This window comes from Scyliorhinus torazame, chromosome 9, assembly GCF_047496885.1.
Source record: "Scyliorhinus torazame isolate Kashiwa2021f chromosome 9, sScyTor2.1, whole genome shotgun sequence".
Classification (NCBI taxonomy): domain Eukaryota; kingdom Metazoa; phylum Chordata; class Chondrichthyes; order Carcharhiniformes; family Scyliorhinidae; genus Scyliorhinus; species Scyliorhinus torazame.
Window position 1 is genome coordinate 67,537,625 of NC_092715.1, and position 21,165 is coordinate 67,558,789.

Genomic DNA, 21,165 nt, shown 5'->3' on the forward strand with positions numbered 1-21,165 from the left:
GTCAATGGCAGGGAGGGTGCAGGCAGTTAAGATGGTGGTCCTCCCGAGATTCCTCTTTGTGTTTCAGTGCCTCCCGGTGGTGATTACGAAGGCTTTTTTTAAAAGGATTGAAAAGAGCATCATGGGTTTTGTGTGGGCCGGGAAGACCCCGAGAGTGAGGAAGGGATTCTTACAGCGTAGCAGGGATAGGGGGGGGCTGGCACTACCGAGCCTAAGTGAGCATTATTGGGCCGCTAATATTTCAATGGTGAGTAAGTGGATGGGAGAGGAGGAGGGAGCGGCGTGGAAGAGATTAGAGAGGGCGTCCTGTAGGGGGACTAGCCTACAGGCTATGGTGACAGCCCCATTGCCGTTCTCACCGAGGAACTACACCACAAGCCCGGTGGTGGTGGCTACACTGAAGATTTGGGGACAGTGGAGACGGCATAGGGGAAAGACTGGAGCCTTGGGGGGGTCCCCGATAAGAAACAACCATAGGTTTGCCCCAGGGGGAATGGATGGGGGATATGGAATGTGGCAAAGAGCAGGAATAACGCAACTGAAAGATCTGTTTGTGGATGGGAAGTTCGCGAGTCTGGGAGCGCTGACCGAGAAATATGGGTTGCCCCAAGGGAATGCATTCAGGTATATGCAACTGAGGGCTTTTGCGAGGCAACAGGTGAGGGAATTCCCGCAGCTCCCGACACAAGAGGTGCAGGACAGAGTGATCTCAAAGACATGGGTGGGGGATGGTAAGGTGTCAGATATATATAGGGAAATGAGGGACGAAGGGGAGACTATGGTAGATGAACTAAAAGGGAAATGGGAAGAAGAGCTGGGGGAGGAGATCGAGGAGGGGCTGTGGGCAGATGCCCTAAGCAGGGTAAACTCGTCGTCCTCGTGTGCCAGGCTAAGCCTGATTCAGTTTAAGGTATTACACAGGGCACATATGACTGGAGCACGGCTCAGTAAATTTTTTGGGGTGGAGGATAGGTGTGCGAGGTGCTCGAGAAGCCCAGCGAATCATACCCATATGTTTTGGTCATGCCCGGCACTACAGGGGTTTTGGATGGGGGTGACAAAGGTGCTTTCAAAAGTAGTAGGAGTCCGGGTCGAACCAAGCTGGGGGTTGGCTATATTTGGGGTTGCACAAGAGCCGGGAGTGCAGGAGGCGAGAGAGGCCGATGTTTTGGCCTTTGCGACCCTAGTAGCCCGGCGCAGGATATTGCTAATGTGGAAAGAAGCCAAGCCCCCGGGGGTGGAGACCTGGATAAATGACATGGCGGGGTTTATAAAGCTAGAGCGGATTAAGTTCGTCCTAAGGGGGTCGGCTCAAGGGTTCACCAGGCGGTGGCAACCGTTCGTCAAATACCTCGCAGAAAGATAGACGGAATGGGAAAAAGAAGGCAGCAGCAGCAGCCCAGGATCGGGGGGGGGGGGGGGGGGGGGAACCAGAAGGACTCTCAGGGTTGTTAATATATACTGTATAGTATGTATAGGTCGTTGCTACAGATAATTATATATTGGACTGTTAAATTATATTTTTGGAGAGTGTTACTTGTGACAAGGCAGTTGCCAATTAGGGCTAGTTTTCATTTTTGTTATTTATTATTTATTCATTTTTTGTTTATAAAATAGGTCATTGTTATTTGTGTTGTTATAATATTGTGTAAAGGATGCACAATGTACTGTGTTGGTTGACCAAAAATTTTCAATAAAATATTTAATTTAAAAAAAAGTAAAACCCTTTTTGTCTGTCCTGTGTTCTCCTGGTTATCCCCGCCCTGCTGCCGGTCTTCTGGTTAGCTGCTACAACGTTGCTACACCATCTAGGATTTCTGTTTAAACTACAGATTTTAGGCAGAGTTGGCACCCCATATAGTGATGGACCAAGCCAAGACATCCCCTTTAGGTTATGTGGCGGTACCGGTGATGATGATTTGATAGAATTGGCAAGCAGCCAATCTGGAAATGTACAATTTGCAGCCTTTTCCTTTTGGGGCCAGTGGTTGGCAGGGCCAGACAGAAAGTTTCAGAAGGAAGGCAGATCTTGTGAAGAGTGCCATTTTTGTGTGTGTGCTTTGGTGAAGAGATCCAGGCACAAAGCAGCTTTAAATCTTCCTCTCTCCCTCTGCCTGTTAGTTTAGAGAGCTTTCTACAACCTACAGTTTCTGACTGGATACATGATTGGGAGATTGCTGGCGACAAAGAGCTCAGTCGGCAGAAAAGAACAATCTCATAACTGTTAATCCCTTTTTCAACTTCAACCTTCTAGTTTGTTAACGTTTTTACTTATACATCTGGTGTCTGCATCTCACTGCAGCAGTCTAGGGCCAAAATCTCAAATAATAAGAATTATTTGTTAATTCATTTATTTTGCACCCCGGGTCGAGGGGGGCTGAAACTGACCGCGTGCTCGCCCAGGTTTGAGTTCTATAATCAATGAAATTATAATTTCTTTGAGGACAAGGTGAAAGGTTGATTACTATATATTAGTAACTTCAGACTACAGTTTCCTACCCACGGTAGCTTTGTGTTGTTTTCCTAAATTTTGTTTAACAAATTATTTAATTTTCACCATCCACCATTTTCCAGCTGATAAAGAGCAGAAGATTTGTTCCCAGACCTGCCTTCAAGATAATGATAATTAAGGAGGAGGAAAACCATCTTTGTTCACCCATCGGAAAGATCATGATGCCACCCGATCCAACACATGCTCTTTACAGGACCACAGAATAGTGTTATTTATTTATTTATTCATGGTATGTGAGCATTGCTGGCAAATCCAGCATTTATAGTCCATCATTTTTTTTTAAATTTAAGAGTGCCCAATTCATTTTTTCCCATTAAGGGGCAATTTAGTGTGGCCAATCCACCTACCCTGCACATCTTTGGGTTGTGGGGGCAAAACCCATGCAAACTTGGGGAGAATGTGCAAACTCCACACGAACAGTGACCCAGAGACGGGATCCAACCTGGGACCGCAGCGCCATGAGGCAGCAGTGTTAACCACTGCATCACCGTGCTGACCCTTATTGTCCATCATTAATCACCCTTAAGACGACGTTGCACACTTTAACAGCCTGAGGTAACTCGTCCTCCAATTTTCATCTTCCAAGAGTAAGTAACCGTCCTTTGCTCAGCACCTCATCCATGCCTTCATGGAGACTGAGAACTTGCAAAACGGTGAACCACAGAAGTGCAATCTCATTTCCCTTCTAACGGTTTGAATAATTAGCTGACAGAGGGCAAGAGCGATTATCTCACCGAATGACTCTATTTTTACTAGTCAGATTGCTCCTCCAGCAGGATATATTATTCAGCAGGATATATATAGGTCATGCATGGTCTATTTTGTGATGTTGTTTTAATACATAGAAATGGAGGCATTACTAGACCATTAGGCCCCTCAAGCCTGCTCCACCACTCTATGAGGTGGTTGATCAGACTGTGGCCTTAATCCACTTTTCTGCCTGTCCCCCATAATCTTGTAGATCACAAATCTATCTAACGCAGCCTTGAATATGTTTAATAGCCTTGGTCTCTGGACTAGTGAATTCCAAAGATTGACAACATTCAGAAAATTAGTTCTTCAACTCAGTTTTAAATCAGAGACTCCCCTCATTCTAGATTCTCCCACAAGGGGAAACATCCTCTCAGCATCTACCCTGTCAAGTCCCCTCAGTCATTTGTTTCAATAAAATCCCCTCTCATTCTTCTATACACCAATGAGTATAAGCCCAATCTTCTCAATCCTTCTTTATAAGTCAACCCCTTCATCCCAAAAAACAATCAAGTGAAGCTTTTCTGAACTCCCTCCAATGCAAGTATGCCCCTCGTTGAATAAGAGGTGACAATAGATGCAATGCTCCAGGTGTAGTCTCACCAATGTTCTGGACTGTACAGTTGGAACTAGACTTCCCTGCTTTTACACTTCATCCCCTTTGCAATAAAGGCCAACTTTACATTTTCCTTCCTAATTGCATGTTGTACCTATCTCGATCCCTTTGCAGATCACACAACTTGGAACAAATTACAATTAATTCTACTGTTTTGTTATTCATGTGATTCAAAATCTTTAAGTAAAATATAAAAATGCATTACACAACATATTGAGCAAGATATAACAAATAGTTTCTTTTTACAATCCATAAATTTATTTTTTTCCCTGCTGTGTATTTCTTGTATTTATTTTGCTTTTCTTTCACATCTCTAGCAGTTATTCCTTTTTGTTTTACTTGTTTGCATTTTGTAACAATTTCTTGTTCTGAATGAAAATGCAGAAATAACGAACTGTAGAAACTCAAATACTTGATCAGTCCATCCATGTGTAAGGGCCTTTCCTGTTGATTCCCTTACTTCCCACTTATTTTGTGGTTATCATTTTCATCCATGAATGTTTAATGGACATATATCTTTAAGTCGAGCAGAGGAAGTGAGGAACTCAAAAGTTGCAAAATAGTATTCTGTGCTATTGGAAATATAACCTCTGAACAGCAGAACTCAGACTTTTGGCACCCAAGAGATCGAAGGGATTCCGTTCAATTGGCTGGCTGGTGGGACAGCTGGTGGCCAATGAATTGGCCAAAGGCCGTATTCTGCCCAGCGACAGGTGGTGATTGAGACCTACCCTGAGTGGGATAGTTTTCAGAGGACGCAGGAAGTAACAGTCGGATCCTAGATGCTGAGAAGAGCTGCTGTGAGAGTGTGTGTCTCTCTCTCTCTCCAGAAATATTGCCTACCTGCTGTTTCTGAACCTGCAGAGACCTGGATGAATCTACAGACTGAAAGCAATAACCTCCAACTGAAGACCTAGCTATAAGAAAGGTACATTCAAAAACAAAAATCCTTTTAGGTGGGTTAGGAATTAGATAATAGTTAACCTGTTGTATTTGCAACATTTTTAATTATAGTTATTGATATTAATAAAATTGTGTTGAAATTTACAAATCTGAGGACTGTAGTTATTGGGTAGCCAAAGACCAGACTTCGGGTATTTTCTAAGAATTATTTGTTAAATTTCAATTGTGTTGAGACTCTGGGTCAAGTGGGCTGGTATTTATTATTCTACGTTACAGAACAGGTGAACCAGATTTAAAAGACAACATGAGGTAACACTTGCAGTCAATGGAGCAATGTAATATTCCCTGTCAAATGTAGATAGGGGTTTCAGGCCTGTGTTCCAGTTGTGTATCATCTTCATTTTAATGTAAATTGTCGTGTTGAGTGTTCCGCTATACAAATGAACCAACACGGTTGTAGATGGTACAACTCTGTTTTATTATTCTTGATAACATCTACTGTATACCTCTGGCTGTGGTTCGTACTTTACCAGCTAACCTGTGGACCCAGCCCTTGCACTATTTTAGAGAGGCACTCAGCACATGGTATATGCCTGAGTGGCACGCTGTGAGCTCTGTGCCCTGAGCTATCTCCTGCTGGAATGAGCGGGAACTGTGGTGTTCCCCGTTTTATAGTGCGTGTACTCTCACTTGTGATTGGCTGTGATGTTGCGTGTGTGTTGATTGGTCTGTTGATCTGTCCATCGGTGTGTGTGTTTGCACCATGATATGTTTATATGAATATCATGACATAAATGAAGCTCAGTTCAAGCACCTGAACAATGCTCCATATCTTCTCTTCAGCCGGGTTATTGCTGTTTGCAATGTTAATGTCTATAAAAATAATTTTTTAAAATTAAATTTCGAATACTCAATTATTTTTTTTCCAATGAAGAGGCAATTTACCGTGGCCTGCACATCCTACCCTGCACATCTTTCGGTTGAGGGGGTGAGACCTATGCAGACACGGGAGATATGCAAACACCACACGGACCATGACCCGGGACCAAGATCGAATCTGGGTCCTCGGTGCCATGAGGCAGCAGTGCTAACCACTGCGCCACCTGTCTATAAAAAGAATATTCGTGACATATTTCAGCACCAAATATGATAACCTTTCTGAACTTGTGCGCGCGCTGGGTGGTCACTGTTTTTTTTATTCATTTGCGGGATATGACTCATCACTCGCAAGGCTAGCATTTATTGCCCATCCCTAATTGCCCTGAAAAGGTAGTGAGCTGCCTTCTTGAACCATTGCGGTCCATGTGCTGTAGGTACACCCACAGTGCTGTAAGGGAGGGGATTCCAAGATTTTGACTCAGTGACAATGACGGAACAGATGGTGGGTACCTTGCATGGAAACCGCCAGGTGGTGCTGTTCCCATGTGTCCGCTGCCTTGTCCCTTCTAGATGGTTGTGGGCATGGGCTTGGAAGGTGCTGTCCAGGGAGGCGTGATGAGCTTTATCTTATTAATGGTGAGTGCCCAACCGTGTGCAATGACAGACTCCCAAGACATTGAGCGGCAATACAAAGCAGTCTGCTTTGTTGCCGAATGCACCCAATAGCCATAATACAAGGTCTCGATAAGCTTCTTGCTTAGTGGTGTTTCCTCGCATTGGTCTTTGACAACGCTAAGTGTCCCAAACCAGGAAAATGGTATCAACTTCCCTTCTGAATCCTCTCCCTGTCCAGAAGCATCCCCCAACAAGGGGGGAACACCATTTCTTAAGTCAGTGAGCATCACCTGGTCTCAACTCATGCTGAAGCAAGACCTGGTTTACTCTTAAAGGGGCACTGTCAATGGTGACATGAGGCAGAACCTTTTTTACACAGTGAGTGACTAGGATCTGGAATGCATTGCCTGGGAGTGGGGTGCAGGCAGATACAACTGACTTTTTCCAAAAGGGAATTTGATAAGCAGCTGAAGAGAAAGAGAATTGCTAGGCTACGGGGAATGTCCAGCTAAATGGTATGAGCAGAGTTGCTGTTGCAGAGAGCTGGCATGGTAACGGGTAGAATTGTCCCCTAGAATTTAACCATTCAATGATTCTATACCTTCAACCACATTCCCAAATCCACCTCCTATTAATGTTCAGTGACCAATTTTCCTTCAATGAAACAGTGCCAGTTATAGCACACTAAGTATAAATACAACTTGCTTCTAGAAGATGACTAACATTTGTAGAAATTATTGTGCATGTCAATATGTTAAAAATATTTTTAATATAATGACTTCCTTTGTATTATAATTCCTAGGTAAACTTGTTTGCTATATTCATTCCTCACAAGATCTGTGAAATTTTGAGTTGTAAGGCGTATGCACAGGAAAATCAGTTTTTTCAATAAAACACAATAAACATTTTAACAGGCATGGCATAAAACTCAATAATTTACCTTTCAAGGTGGGTCTCACTCAGACCAAGTGAGATCTCTAAAAAATGATACCAGGAACTCTCAGAGAAAAGGAGGGAAAGCAGAGCCCCCTGCTGGTACAGTTCGGTACATGTGGTAATTCCTAATGCATTCAGCAATTTTTCTGTTACTTTTCCTATACCAGGTACCTATAGATAGAAGTACCAAGCAAAACAGGCTTATTCATATGTATGTAAAATCACAACAACAAGCCGCATTTATATAGTGCCTTTAACACAGTAAAACATCCCAAGAAGCTTTAGCAAACAAAATCTGACACTGAATGGATAGTCAGAGGCTTTTCCCCAGGGTAGAGGGGTCAATTACTAGGGGGCATAGGTTTAAGGTGAGAGGGGCAAGGTTTAGAGATGTACAAGGCAAGTTTTTTTACACAGAGGGTAGTGGGTGCCTGGAACTCACTACCGGAGGAGGTAGTGGAAGCAGGGACGATAGTGACATTTAAGGGGCATCTTGACAAATACATGAATAGGATGGGAATAGAGGGATACGGACCCAGGAAGTGTAGAAGATTGTAGTTTAGCCGGGCAGCATGGTCGGCACGGGCTTGGAGGGCCGAAGGGCCTGTTCCTGTGCTGTACTTTTCTTTGTTCTTTGTTTGAATCACATAAGGAGATATTAAGACAGATATCAAAAGTTTGGTTGAAGAAGTAAATTTGAAGGATCTTCGGCATTTTAAAGGAGGAAAGAAAGGTAAAGGAGCAGAGAGGTTGTGTAACGGAATTCCAGATTAGGGTCTGGGCAACCAAAGTCATGGCCGCCAACAATATAGTGATTACCACAGGATACTCCAGAGGCCAGAATTGGAGGAATGTCGAGATCATGGAGGGTCACAGGACTGGAAGAGGACACAGCTATAGGAAGGGATGAGAGCACAAGGCTATTTGAAAACAAGGATGTGAATTTTACTATGAGTTAGGATTCAGACAGCAGATTTGTGGATGAGCTCAAGTTTATGAAAGATAAAATTACAATACAATCCCCTGATTCAGGCTTAGTAAATACAATTTACAGATATTTTTAAAAATGAAATCCTTTCTCTCAAAACCCATCCACATGTTCCTAAATTCCGAACTAAAAACACTGAATAAAATCATTAAAAATATTACGGTGGTGCAGTTGAATTGTTGATTAAAGATACAGATACAATATTGAGGAAAGATATTAGCAAGACAATGTGGAATTTGTATGAGCCAAGCTAAGAAAGACCAAGGGGCAAAAAGCATTTGTGGCAGGGTATATAGAGCACCAAACAGTAATGGTAATGTTGGGAATAACAGTAGACAGGAAATCAGAGATGCATTTGATAAAGGAACATCTGTGATTATGGGTGACTTTAAGCTGCATATAGATTGGATGATTCGAATTAGTCACAGTACATGTGACTAATGTGATGAGCTACAAAGATCTGCAGAGGGACAGGTAGTATTGAGGAAGCAAGAGGACTGCAGAAGGATTTGGATAAGCTAGGAGAGTGGGCAATGAAGTGGCAAATGAAATACAATGTGAAAAAGTGTGAGGCTGTGCACTTTGGAAGGAGGAATTTAGGCATAGACTATTTTCTAAATGGGAAATGCTTAGGAAATCAGAAGCACAAAGGGACTTGGGAGTCCTTGTTCACGATTTTCTTAAGGTTAATGTGCAGGTTCAGTCGGCAGTTAAGAAGGCAAATGCAATGTTCGCATTCATGTCAAGAGGGCTAGAATACAAGACCAGGGATGTACTTCTGAGGCTGTACAAGGCTCTGTTCAGACCCCATTTGGAGTATTGTGAGCAGTTTTGGGCCCCGTATCTAAGGAAGGATGTGCTGGCCTCCAGAGGAGGTTCACAAGAATGATCCCTGGAATGAAGAATGTCATATGAGGAACGGTTGAGGACTCTGGGTCTGTACTTGTTTAGAAGGATGAGGGGGATCTTATTGAAACTTACAGGATACTGCGAGGCCTGGATAGAGTGGACGTGGAGAGGATGTTTCCACTTGTAGGAAAAACTAGAACCAGAGGACACCACCTCAGACTTAAGGGACGATACTTTAAAACTGAGATGAGGAGGAATTTCTTCAGCCAGAGGGTGGTGAATCTGTGGAACTCTTTGCCGCAGAAGGCTGTGGAGGCCAAATCATTGAATGTCTTTAAGACAGAGATAGATAGGTTTTTGATCAATAAGGGGATCAGGGGTTATGGGGAGAAAGCAGGAGAATGGGGATGAGAAAATATCAGCCATGATTGAATGGTGGAGCAGACTCGATGGGCCGAGTGGCCTAATTCTGCTCCTATATCTTATGGTTTTATAGTAGGAGAAATTTCTGGAGTGCACATGGGATGGTTTTCTGGACAAATACATCGAGGAACCATCAAGGGAACAGGCATTGTGCAATGAGAAAGGATTGGTTGACAAGCTAGTTGTGAGAGAACCCTTGGGGGATGAGTGGCCATAACATTGTAGATTTCTTTATCAAGGTAGATGGTGAGGCGTTGATTCCGAGACCAGGATCCTGAATCTCAATAAATGTAGCTATGGACTCTGGAATGGTTCCTACAGATTGGAGGTAGCTCATTTGAGCCGGCTATTCAAAAAGTGGGGTAGAGAAAAAACAGGGAACTATAGACCTGTGAGCCTAAGCCGGTAGTAGGGAAGTTGCTGGAGTCCATTATGAAGGATTTCATAGCACAGCATTTGGAAAGCAGTGGTATAATAAGACAAAGTTAGCATGGATTTATGAAGGAGAAATCATGCTTGAAAAATCTACTGGAATTCTTTGAAGATGCAACACCAGGGAGAACTGGTGGATGTGGTGTATTTAGACTTTCAGAAGGCTTACGACAAGGTCTCATGTAGCAGATTACTGTGTAAAGTTAAAGTGGGATTACAAGTAGTGTCTTAAAATGGATAGAAATGTGGTTAGCAGACAGGAAGCAAAGATTTGGAATAAAGAGGTATTTTTTCTGATTGGCAGGCAGTGACTAGTGGGGTACCGGAGGGATCTATGCTAGGACCCCAACTGCTCACATTATATATTAATCATTTGGACAAGGGAACTAAATGTATTATATCCAAATTTGCAGATGATACAAAATTGGATCAGAGGGTGAGCTGCTTGGAAGATGCGGGGATGCTCCAGCCTGATTTTGACAGGCTGAGCGAGTCGGCAAATGAATGTCAGCTGCACTATAATGTGGATATATGTGAGGTTATCCACTTTGGTAGCAAAAGTAGGACAGCAGATTATTATTTGAATGGGTGTAAATTGGGAGAGGTGGATACTCAGTGAGACCTGTGTGTCCTTATGTATCAGTCGCTGAAAGTAAGCGTGCAGGTATAGCAGGCAGTAAAGAAGGCAAATGGCATGTTGGCCTTCATAGCGAGAGGATTTGATTATAGGAATAGGGATGTTTTACTGCAATTGTATAGGCCACTGCTGAGGCCACACCTGGAATATTATGTGTAGTTTTGGTGTCTTTATCGGAGGAAGGCTGTTCTTGCAATGGAGGTAGTGCAGTGAAGGATTACTAGGCTGTTTCCTGACTATGGGATGGCGCAGCTGTCATCTGAGGACAGACTAAGTCGGTTGAGATTATATTTATTGGAGTTTAGAAGAGTGAGAGAGGATCTCACAGAAACATATAAAATTCTAACAGGATTCGACAAGGTGTTTTCAGAAAGAATTGTCCTGATGCTGGGGGGTCCAGAAGTAGGGGATCATAGTTTGAGGATAAGGGGTAAACCTTTTAGGACTGAGGTGAGGAGAAATATTTTCACTCAGTCTGGTCAAATCATGGAATTCACTATCACAGAAAATAGTTGAGACCAAAATGTGTGATTTCAAGAAGGAATTAGATATAGCACTTGGGGTTAAAGGGATCAAGGGATATTGGGGGGGGGGGGGGGGGGGGAGAAAGCAGGATCAGGGTATTGAATTTAATGATCAGGATCTTAATGAACAGTGGAACAGGCTTGTCGGGCCGAATGGCCTCCTCCTGCTTCTTCTATGTATAACTATAGTCTGTTACAAATGAGAAACTACCTGATAAATATTGATACACAGCTAGGTAGTTCTGATGACTTCCTGAATTTCAATAAGAAGACTTAACAATTATCAACAAAAGCAGAACAAAGGACTGAATGGACAACCTTAAACTAATGGGAGATGTAGCTTTTCCCCTCAGTTATTTTACATAAACTTCTGTTTAGATCAGTTGTTAAATCGTTACTTTGTTTGCTTTTCTTCTATTTCCTATCAACTTTCATTCAATACTTTTCTCCTCTTGAAAGATACAATTCCATAGTCAGGGTGGCTGCTCTACATATTGTAGATTGTTAAACTGTAGGGGGCATTGCAGACCAACACAATTTTGTCATCCCTCCAGTGGCCACAGGAGCTCACAATGGAATGGCAACCCGTGAGAAAATGTACATTCAGCTGGTTTTTCCTTTCATTAATTCATGTGCAATTGCAGTCTCTCTACAAGGCCTCAAACTCTAGTTGTCACATAAACAGAGTTCAGGTCAGATTGTAATTACTGTCTTAGGGAATTTATAAATCTGGTATTGGTTCCACTCCCAATACACACCACTTGTATAAAAACTGTTTTGTACCTCTGGAAATTCTACAATATGAACAACAAACAAAGAACAAAGAAATGTACAGCACAGGAACAGGCCCTTCGGCCCTCCAAGCCCGTGCCGACCATACTGCCCGACTAAACTACAATCTTCTACACTTCCTGGGTCCGTATCCTTCTATTCCCATCCTATTCATATATTTGTCAAGATGCCCCTTAAATGTCCCTATCGTCCCTGCCTCCACTACCTCCTCCGGTAGTGAGTTCCAGGCACCCACTACCCTCTGCGTAAAAAACTTGCCTCGTACATCTACTCTAAACTTTGCCCCTCTCACCTTAAACCTATGCCCCCTAGTAATTGACCCCTCTACCCTGGGGAAAAGCCTCTGACTATCCACTCTGTCTATGCCCCTCATAATTTTGTATACCTCTATCAGGTCGCCCCTCAACCTCCTTCGTTCCAGTGAGAACAAACCGAGTTTATTCAATCGCTCCTCATAGCTTATGCCCTCCATACCAGGCAACATTCTGGTAAATCTCTTCTGCACCCTCTCTAAAGCCTCCACATCCTTCTGGTAGTGTGGCGACCAGAATTGAACACTATACTCCAAGTGTGGCCTAACTAAGGTTCTATACAGCTGCAACATGACTTGCCAATTCTTATACTCAATGCCCCGGCCAATGAAGGCAAGCATGCCGTATGCCTTCTTGACTACCTTCTCCACCTGTGTAGCCCCTTTCAGTGATCTGTGGACCTGTACTCCTAGATCTCTTTGACTTTCAATACTCTTGAGGGTTCTACCATTCACTGTATATTCCCTACCTGCATTAGCCCTTCCAAAATGCATTACCTCACATTTGTCCAGGTTAAACTCCATCTGCCATCTCTCCGCCCAAGTCTCCAGACAATCTAAATCCTGCTGTATCCTCAGACAGTCCTCATCGCTATCCGCAATTCCACCAACCTTTGTGTCGTCTGCAAACTTACTAATCAGACCAGTTACATTTTCCTCCAAATCATTTATATATACTACAAAGAGCAAAGGTCCCAGCACTGATCCCTGTGGAACACCACTGGTCACAGCCCTCCAATTAGAAAAGCATCCCTCCATTGCTACCCTCTGCCTTCTATGGCCTAGCCAGTTCTGTATCCACCTTGCCAGTTCACCCCTGATCCCGTGTGACTTCACCTTTTGTACTAGTCTACCATGAGGGACCTTGTCAAAGGCCTTACTGGCACCTCTCTACACAGAAATGTCATTCCTAATTTATTATTAGCTAATCTTTCATGGTATTACTAATATTAAATCAGAGGATGAGATATTTTAGAAGATCAGGAACAATATACCATGCAATATGTAGGTGTGTGACCTTTAAGATCAGAAATCATAATAACGTCTCTGATCGTGTTTTCAGGATCCTTAAGGGGGAGGGGGAGCAGCCACAAGTCGTGGTACACATCGGTACCAACGACATAGGTAGGAAAAGGGACGGGGATGTAAAATAGGAATTCAGGGAGCTAGGGTGGAAGCTGAGAGCAAGGACAGACCGTGTTGTCATCTCTGGTTTGCTGCCAGTGCCACGTGCTAGCGAGGTGAGGAACAGGGAGAGAGTGCAGTTAAACACGTGGCTACAGGGATGGTGTAGGTAGGAGGGTTTCAGTTACTTGGATAATTGGAGCACATTCTGGGGAAGGTGGGACCTGTACAAACAGGACGGGTTACACCTGAACCAGAGGGGCACCAATATCCTGGGAGGGAAATTTGCTACATCTCTTCGGGGGGGTTTAAACTAATTTGGCAGGGGGATGGGAAACTGATTTGTAGTCCAGGAGATCGCGTTGCTGGAGTTCAGGAAGTTGAGGGTAATGCAGTACTGAGGAAGGTACCAAGGTCACAAGAGTGGACCTGCAGGCATGAAGGTGGTTTGAAGTGTGTCTACTTCAATGCGAGGAGCATCAGGAATAAGGTTGGTGAGCTTGATGCATGGATTGGTACCTGGGACTATGATGTTGTGACCATTACGGAGACGTGGATAGAACAGGGGCAGGAATGGATGTTGGAGGTTCCAGGGTTTAGATGTTTCAGTAAGATATGGGAAGGTGGTAAAAGAGGTGGAGGAGTAGCATTGTTAATCAAGGATAGTATAATGGCTGCAGAAAGGCAGTTTGAGGAGGATCTGTCTACTGAGGTAGTGTGGGCTGAAGTTAGAAATAGGAAAGGAGCGGTCACTTTGTCAGGAGTTTTCTATAGGCCCGCAAACAGTAACAGAGATGTGGAGGAAAAGATTGCAATGCAGATTTTGGATAGGTGCGGTAGTCACAGGGTAATTGTCATGGGTGACTTTAACTTTCCAAATATTGATTGGAACCACTATAATTTGAATAGTTTGGGTGGGGCTGTTTTTATCCAGTGTGTGCAGGAGGGTTTCCTCACACAATATGTGGATAGACCGACAAGAGGCGGGGCCACATTGGATTTGGTACTGGGTAATGAACCGGGCCAAGTCTTAGATTTAGTTGTGGGAGAGCACTTTGGAGATAGTGACCACAATTCGGTGACTTTCACTATAGCAATGGAGAGGGATAGGAACATACGGCAGGGCAAGGTTTATAACTGGGGGAAGGGTAATTACGATGCATTAGGCAAGAATTTTTTAAATTTTAAAATAAATTTAGAGTACCCAATTATCTTTTCCAATTAAGGGGCAATTTAACATGGCTAATCCACCTATCCTGCACATCTTTGGGTTGTGGGGGTGAAACCCATGCAGACACGGGGAGAATGTGCAAACTCCTCACGGACAGTGACCCAAAGCCAGGATTCGAACCCGGGTCCTCAGCGCCGTAGGCAGCAATGCTAACCACTGTGCCACCGTGCTGCCCTGATTAGGCAAGAATTGGGGAGCATAAGATGGAATCAGGAACTGTCAGAGATAGGCACAATTGAGATGTGGAGCTTGTTCAAGGAGCAAATACTGCGTGTCCTTGATATGTTTGTCCCTGTCAGGCAGGGAGGAAATGGTCGTGTGAGGCAACCATGGTTTACAAAATAGGTTGAATGTCTTGTCAAGAGGAAGAAGGGGACTTATGTAAGGATGAGAAAACAAGGTTCAGTTAGGGCACTTGAGGGATACAAGATAGCTAGGAAGGAGCTCAAGAAAAGGCTTAGGAGAGCTAGGAGGGGGCATGAGAAGTCCTTGGCGGGTAGGATCAAGGAAACCCCAGGGCTTTTTACACTTGTGAGGAATAAAAAAATGACCAAGGTGATGTTAGGGCCGGTCAAAGACAGTAGTGGGAACGTGTGCATGGGGTCTGAAGATATAGGAGAGGCCCTAAATGAATACTTTTCTTTGGTGTTCACAAAGGAGAGGGGCCATGCTGTTGAGGAGGATAGTGAGATATAGGCTGGTAGGCTGGAGGAGGTAGATATTCGGAAGGAAGATGTGTTAGAAATTTTGAGAAGCCTGAGGATAGATAAGTCCCCTGGGCCTGATGGGATATATCCTAGAAATCTTTGGGAGGCGAGGGATGAGATTGCAGAGCCTTTGGCTTTGATCTTTATGTCCTCACTGTCTACAGGAATAGTGCCAAAAGGCTGGAGAGAGGTGAATGTTGTCCCCTTGTTCAAGAAAGGGAATAGGTATAACCCTGGGAATTATAGGCCGGTTAGTCTCACTTCGGTCATAGGTATATTAGAACATAGAACATAGAACAATACAGCGCAGTACAGGCCCTTCGGCCCACGATGTTGCACCGAAACAAAAGCCATCTAACCTACACTATGCCATTATCATCCATATGTTTATCCAATAAACTTTTAAATGCCCTCAATGTTGGCGAGTTCACTACTGTAGCAGGTAGGGCATTCCATGGCCTCACTACTCTTTGCGTAAAGAACCTACCTCTGACCTCTGTCCTATATCTATTACCCCTCAGTTTAAAGTTATGTCCCCTCGTGCCAGCCATATCCATCCATATTATTGGAAAGGGTCCTGAGGGATAGGAGTTATGATCATTTGGAAAGATACAGCTTAATCCAAGATAGTCAGCACGGATTTGTGAGAGGCAAGTCTTGCCTCACAAGTTTGATTGCATTCCTTGAGGAGGTAATTAAGTACATAGATGAAGGTAGAGCAGTTGATGTCGTATACATGGATTTTAGTAAGGCGTTTGATAAGGTGCCCCATGGTCGGCTCATGCAGAAAGTAAGGAGGCATGGCATAGAGGGAAATTTGGCCGTTTGGATCAGTGACTGGCTATCACATAGAAGACAGAGGGGTGGTGGTAGATGGTAAATTTTCATCCTGGAGCCCAGTCACCAGCGGTGTACCACAGGGATCAGTGCTGGGTTCTCTGCTATTTGTGATTTTTATCAATGACTTGGACAATGGAGTTGAAGGTTGGGTTAGTAAATTTGCTGATGACATCAAGATTGGTGGAGTAGTGGATAATGTGGAGGGCTGTTGTCGGCTGCAAAGAGACATTGATAGGATGCAGAGCTGGGCTGAAAAGTGGCAGATTGAGTTTAACCCTGATAAGTGTGAGGTGATTCATTTTGGTAGGACAAATTTGAATGCGGATTACAGGGTTAACGGCAGGGTTCTGAAGAATGTGGAGGAGCAGAGAGATCTCGGAGTTCATGTCCATAGATCTCTGAAAATTGCCACCCAAGTGGATAGAGCCGTGAAGAAAGCCTATAGTGTGTTAGCATTTATTAACAGGCGGATTGAGTTTAAGAGCCATGAGGTCATGCTGCAACTGTACAAGACCTTGGTTAGATCACATTTGGAGTATTGTGTGCAGTTCTGGTCACCTCATTATAGGAAGGATGTGGAAGCATTGGAAAGGGTGCAAAGGAGATTTACCAGGATGCTGCCTGGTTTGCAGGATAGGTCTTATGAGGAAAGGTTGGGGGAGCTAGGGCTTTTCTCATTGGAGCGAAGGAGGATGAGGGGTGACTTAATTGAGGTGTACAAAATGATGAGAGGGATAAATAAGAGTGGATGTTCAGCGACTTTTTCCTCGGATGGATGTAGCGGTTACAAGGGGACGTAACTATAAGGTTCATGGTGGAAGATATAGGAGGGATGTCAGAGGTAGGTTCTTTACTCAGAGAGCGGTTGGGGCGTGGAACGCACTCCCAGCTATGGTAGTGGAGTCGGACACTTTAGGAACTTTCAAGCGGTTATTGGATAGGCATATGGAGTGCACTAGAATGATTGGGAGTAGGTTGATTTGATCTTAGTTTCAGACTAGTTTGGCACCACATCGTGAGCCGAAGGGCCTGTACTGTGCTGTATAATTGTATGTTGTATGCTTTTAAATATACACAAGGTTCATACAGAGGTCAAGTAAGAGTCGCACAAAGTTGTCAGAAGACAGAGTGCAGTGAGACCAAGTGCTTAAATCGGGAATTTGGCGAGTAAGGAAATGTTATGGGTTGATTGCATGCTAAAACCGAGTCCAGAATGCATTTAACTTGACTATAAATGTAAATTGCAGTTTCTTTCAGTCTTAGTCACTGATAAATAAAATTACTTGCTCGAGGCACCTGCAGGGTAGTTAATCAGGTAACTCGTTAGAGCTAGTTCACCAGCCAGCGGTGACTGACTCATCTGACTGGAATCTGAGGTAGTTCACACATGCGCACACACACACACAGTGGATTGAGTGCAGAAATCTTGGGATTTGTGAAGTGAGGGAATTCAGTGCACTTCAGGAGAAGTTGCTGCCTGCTCCACTACAAAAATGAGTCATCCAAGACTATCCTGATCAGGGATAGTCAGCATGGCTTTGTGAAGGGTAGGTCATGCCTCACAAACCTTATTGAGTTCTTTGAGAAGGTGACTGAACAGGTAGACAAGGGTAGAGCAGTTGATGTGGTGTATATGGATTTCAGCAAAGCGTTTGATAAGGTTCCCCAGGGTAGGCTATTGCAAAAAATACGGAGGCTGGGGATTGAGGGTGATTCAGAGATGTGGATCAGAAATTGGCTAGCTGAAAGAAGACAGAGGGTGGTGGTTGATGGGAAATGTTCAGAATGGAGTACAGTCACAAGTGGAGTACCACAAGGATCTGTTCTGGGGCCGTTGCTGTTTGTCATTTTTATCAATGACCTAGAGGAAGGCGCAGAAGGGTGGGTGAGTAAATTTGCAGACGATACTAAAGTCGGCGGTGTTGTCGATAGTGTGGAAGGATGTAGCAGGTTACAGAGGGATATAGATAAGCTGCAGAGCTGGGCTGAGAGGTGGCAAATGGAGTTTAATGTAGAGAAGTGTGAGGTGATTCACTTTGGAAGGAATAACAGGAATGCGGAATATTTGGCTAATGGTAAAGTTCTTGAAAGTGTGGATAAGCAGAGGGATCTAGGTGTCCATGTACATAGATCCCTGAAAGTTGCCACCCATGTTGATAGGGTTGTGAAGAAGGCCTATGGAGTGTTGGCCTTTATTGGTAGAGGGATTGAGTTCCGGAGTCGGGAGGTCATGTTGCAGCTGTACAGAACTCTGGTACGGCCGCATTTGGAGTATTGCGTACAGTTCTGGTCACCGCATTATAGGAAGGACGTGGAGGCTTTGGAGCGGGTGCAGAGGAGATTTACCAGGATGTTGCCTGGTATGGAGGGAAAATCTTATGAGGAAAGGCTGATGGACTTGAGGTTGTTTTCGTTGGAGAGAAGAAGGTTAAAAGGAGACTTAATAGAGGCATACAAAATGATCAGGGGGTTGGATAGGGTGGACAGTGAGAGCCTTCTCCCGCGGATGGATATGGCTGGCACGAGGGGACATAACTTTAAACTGAGGGGTAATAGATATAGGACAGAGGTCAGAGGTAGGTTCTTTACGCAAAGAGTAGTGAGGCCGTGGAATGCCCTACCTGCTACAGTAGTGAACTCGCCAACATTGAGGGCATTTAAAAGTTTATTGGATAAACATATGGATGATAATGGCATAGTGTAGGTTAGATGGCTTTTGCTTCGGTGCAACATCGTGGGCCGAAGGGCCTGTACTGCGCTGTATTGTTCTATGTTCTATGTTCTAAGAGAGGGAGCCAGAAGCAATGAGAACCAAAAGCTGAAGGCGGAAAGCATTAATTAGGTGTATTGGTGAGTTTTCGTTTTTTTTCCCACCTTCCCAAATGGGGCACTAGTTTAAAACAGTACTGGGGAGATACAAGTAATATGTTGAATTTATAGAGTAACTAGTTAAAACTCCATAATATAATTATGGAATATCACGGAGTAATATTCTAAACATAGAACCTAATTAGTTAAATAAATACAAAGTAAAGATGGCAGGGAAGGTATGCTGCAGCTGGTGGACATCAGTGTGAAAATGAACCAACCTGTCTTTTAACAATCTATTATGAATAGATCTTTCTATTATTGATCAGTTTGTTGACCTTGAATTCATACCCTCAAGTTACTGACTCAACAAACAATAAGTGTTCCCCTAATTACATCATGATTCATAGCTTTTGAACTTCTCGATTTAATTTCCTTTTAATCTTCTGGGTTCAGGTGGAAAGAGCCCAGTTTTTCTCATCCCTGCTCTCAACTAAAGCTTCTCATCCAGTGTTCATGTAAAGCTGCACGGGTTTCCTGTGATGAAGCAACCTGACCGTGTAGGTGTTCTGTAAGAAATAACGCACGCTCTCCACTGCACAAAAAAGGTTTAAAGAACTGCACACTGAAAAACGGGTGACATTTTAAAGAGGACATTGCACTCATCTCTAACAGGTCTTTGTTCTGTTGATTTTATGTATTAACCACAGTCACTATACTTCAAATAAATTTATTTTACATGAATCGCTTTCAGGTGTTTCTCTGGGAAGGCTCTATGTAATGCAGCTTTTTATTCCAAAAAAATAATATCTGTTTCCAAGTTTCAAACTTCTAAAAATAAAAATAATAATGTGAATCTGACAGTGAGTGCCGAAGCAGGAATTGTGCAAATAAGAACAAAATCGAAGAGTCGCATAATTAGGAAAACCTGCCGTCCTTAACTGCTCTGGCCTATGTGTGGCTCCAGATCCACAGCAATGTGGTTTACTCTTAAATGGCCCAGCAAGCCACTCAGTTCAAGGGCTATTAAGGATGGGCAATAAATGCTGGCCCAACCAGCAATGCACACATCTCATGAATTAATTTTTTTTAAATTATAGAATTGTGCTAAAGAGGCAGTATCCCTCAGATTTCTCTTGTCTCTTCAACTGGTGACTATGTGAATGAAATAAGCTCAATCTACACAGCTGATTACCTTTCTAATAGGCAGGTTCTTTATGAAGTCCATCACAGCAATACTATCTGCTGGAATTCGATACTGGCCATTTGGTTTGTTCATGTCACTGCAAACCTTGGACAACATCATGTTTGGTGCAATTCCTGGACATATCAAGTTAAACAATAAAAATTAAATCAGTATTTATATTTGCACTGAGCTGCTCTTAACAAATTATTTATCCTTTTTAGTATATTCGATTCATGTAATTTTGACGGCACAGAAATAACTTTTTGTATCTCATATGTTTTGTTTCTTCCTCAATCAAGAAGGGCAAGAGAGGGCCACAATTGCTAATGTCATTATATGCAGTGATACCTACACTGTTGCTTCACAGCGCCAGGGTCTCAGGTTCAATTCCCAGCTTGGGTCACTGTCTGTGCGGAGTCTGCACGTTCCCCCAGTGTCTGCGTGTGTTTCCTCCGGGTGCTCCGGTTTCCTCACACAAGTCCTGGAAGGCGTGCTTGTTAGGTGAATTGGACATTCTGAATTCTCCCTCCGTGTACCCGAACAGGCAGCGGAATGTGGCGACTAGGGGATTTTCACAGTAACTTCACTGCAATGTTAATGTAAGCCTACTTGTGACAATAAAGATTATTTTAAAAACATATTTTAAAATATTGAAGTGCCACAATGCAGATTTTAGATGGATTGCAAATCTTGCATTTTAATTTGGCTTTTTTGGAAAAATAGACAATTTATTTTAAAAATTGGAATGGAAAATGGGCAATTGACTTTGAAACAAGATGGAGTTGGGAGGTCAAGTGACCTTTTCTCTATTCGCATCTGCCAAATATACGTGAGACTACGCAAGGCTGGATGATAGCCTGCTTGTCTGGTCAGAACAACAAAATGTAAACAATCTTTTAGAACATTCCATTGGGAAGATATTAAAAATGCAACATATCTCTCTTGTGGATTTAAAAGTTGTTATTGTCCAAATGCCTACAAAACTAACATACAATGTAAGACTGAGTGGCTGCAGAATGGAATTCCACAAAGCAGATGGGAACACAGATACGATGGTCACCTGACAGAAATTAGCTTGTGATAGAAAAATTCTTAAATTTTG

The 21,165-nt window shown here is 43.3% G+C and overlaps 1 protein-coding gene across 2 annotated transcripts in view; it reads right to left on the reverse strand.

The window, feature by feature from the left end:
• Positions 1-21,165, reverse strand: part of polk (polymerase (DNA directed) kappa) — a 171,245-nt gene that overhangs the window by 32,081 nt on the left and 117,999 nt on the right. For both annotated transcript variants that reach the window (XM_072516053.1, XM_072516054.1), the window contains 2 exons: positions 20,073-20,197; positions 7,216-7,382 (listed from right to left, as the gene is read on the reverse strand). In XM_072516053.1, coding sequence (XP_072372154.1) covers positions 7,216-7,382; positions 20,073-20,197 — 292 coding nt within the window. The remainder of the gene's footprint in view (positions 1-7,215; positions 7,383-20,072; positions 20,198-21,165) is intronic.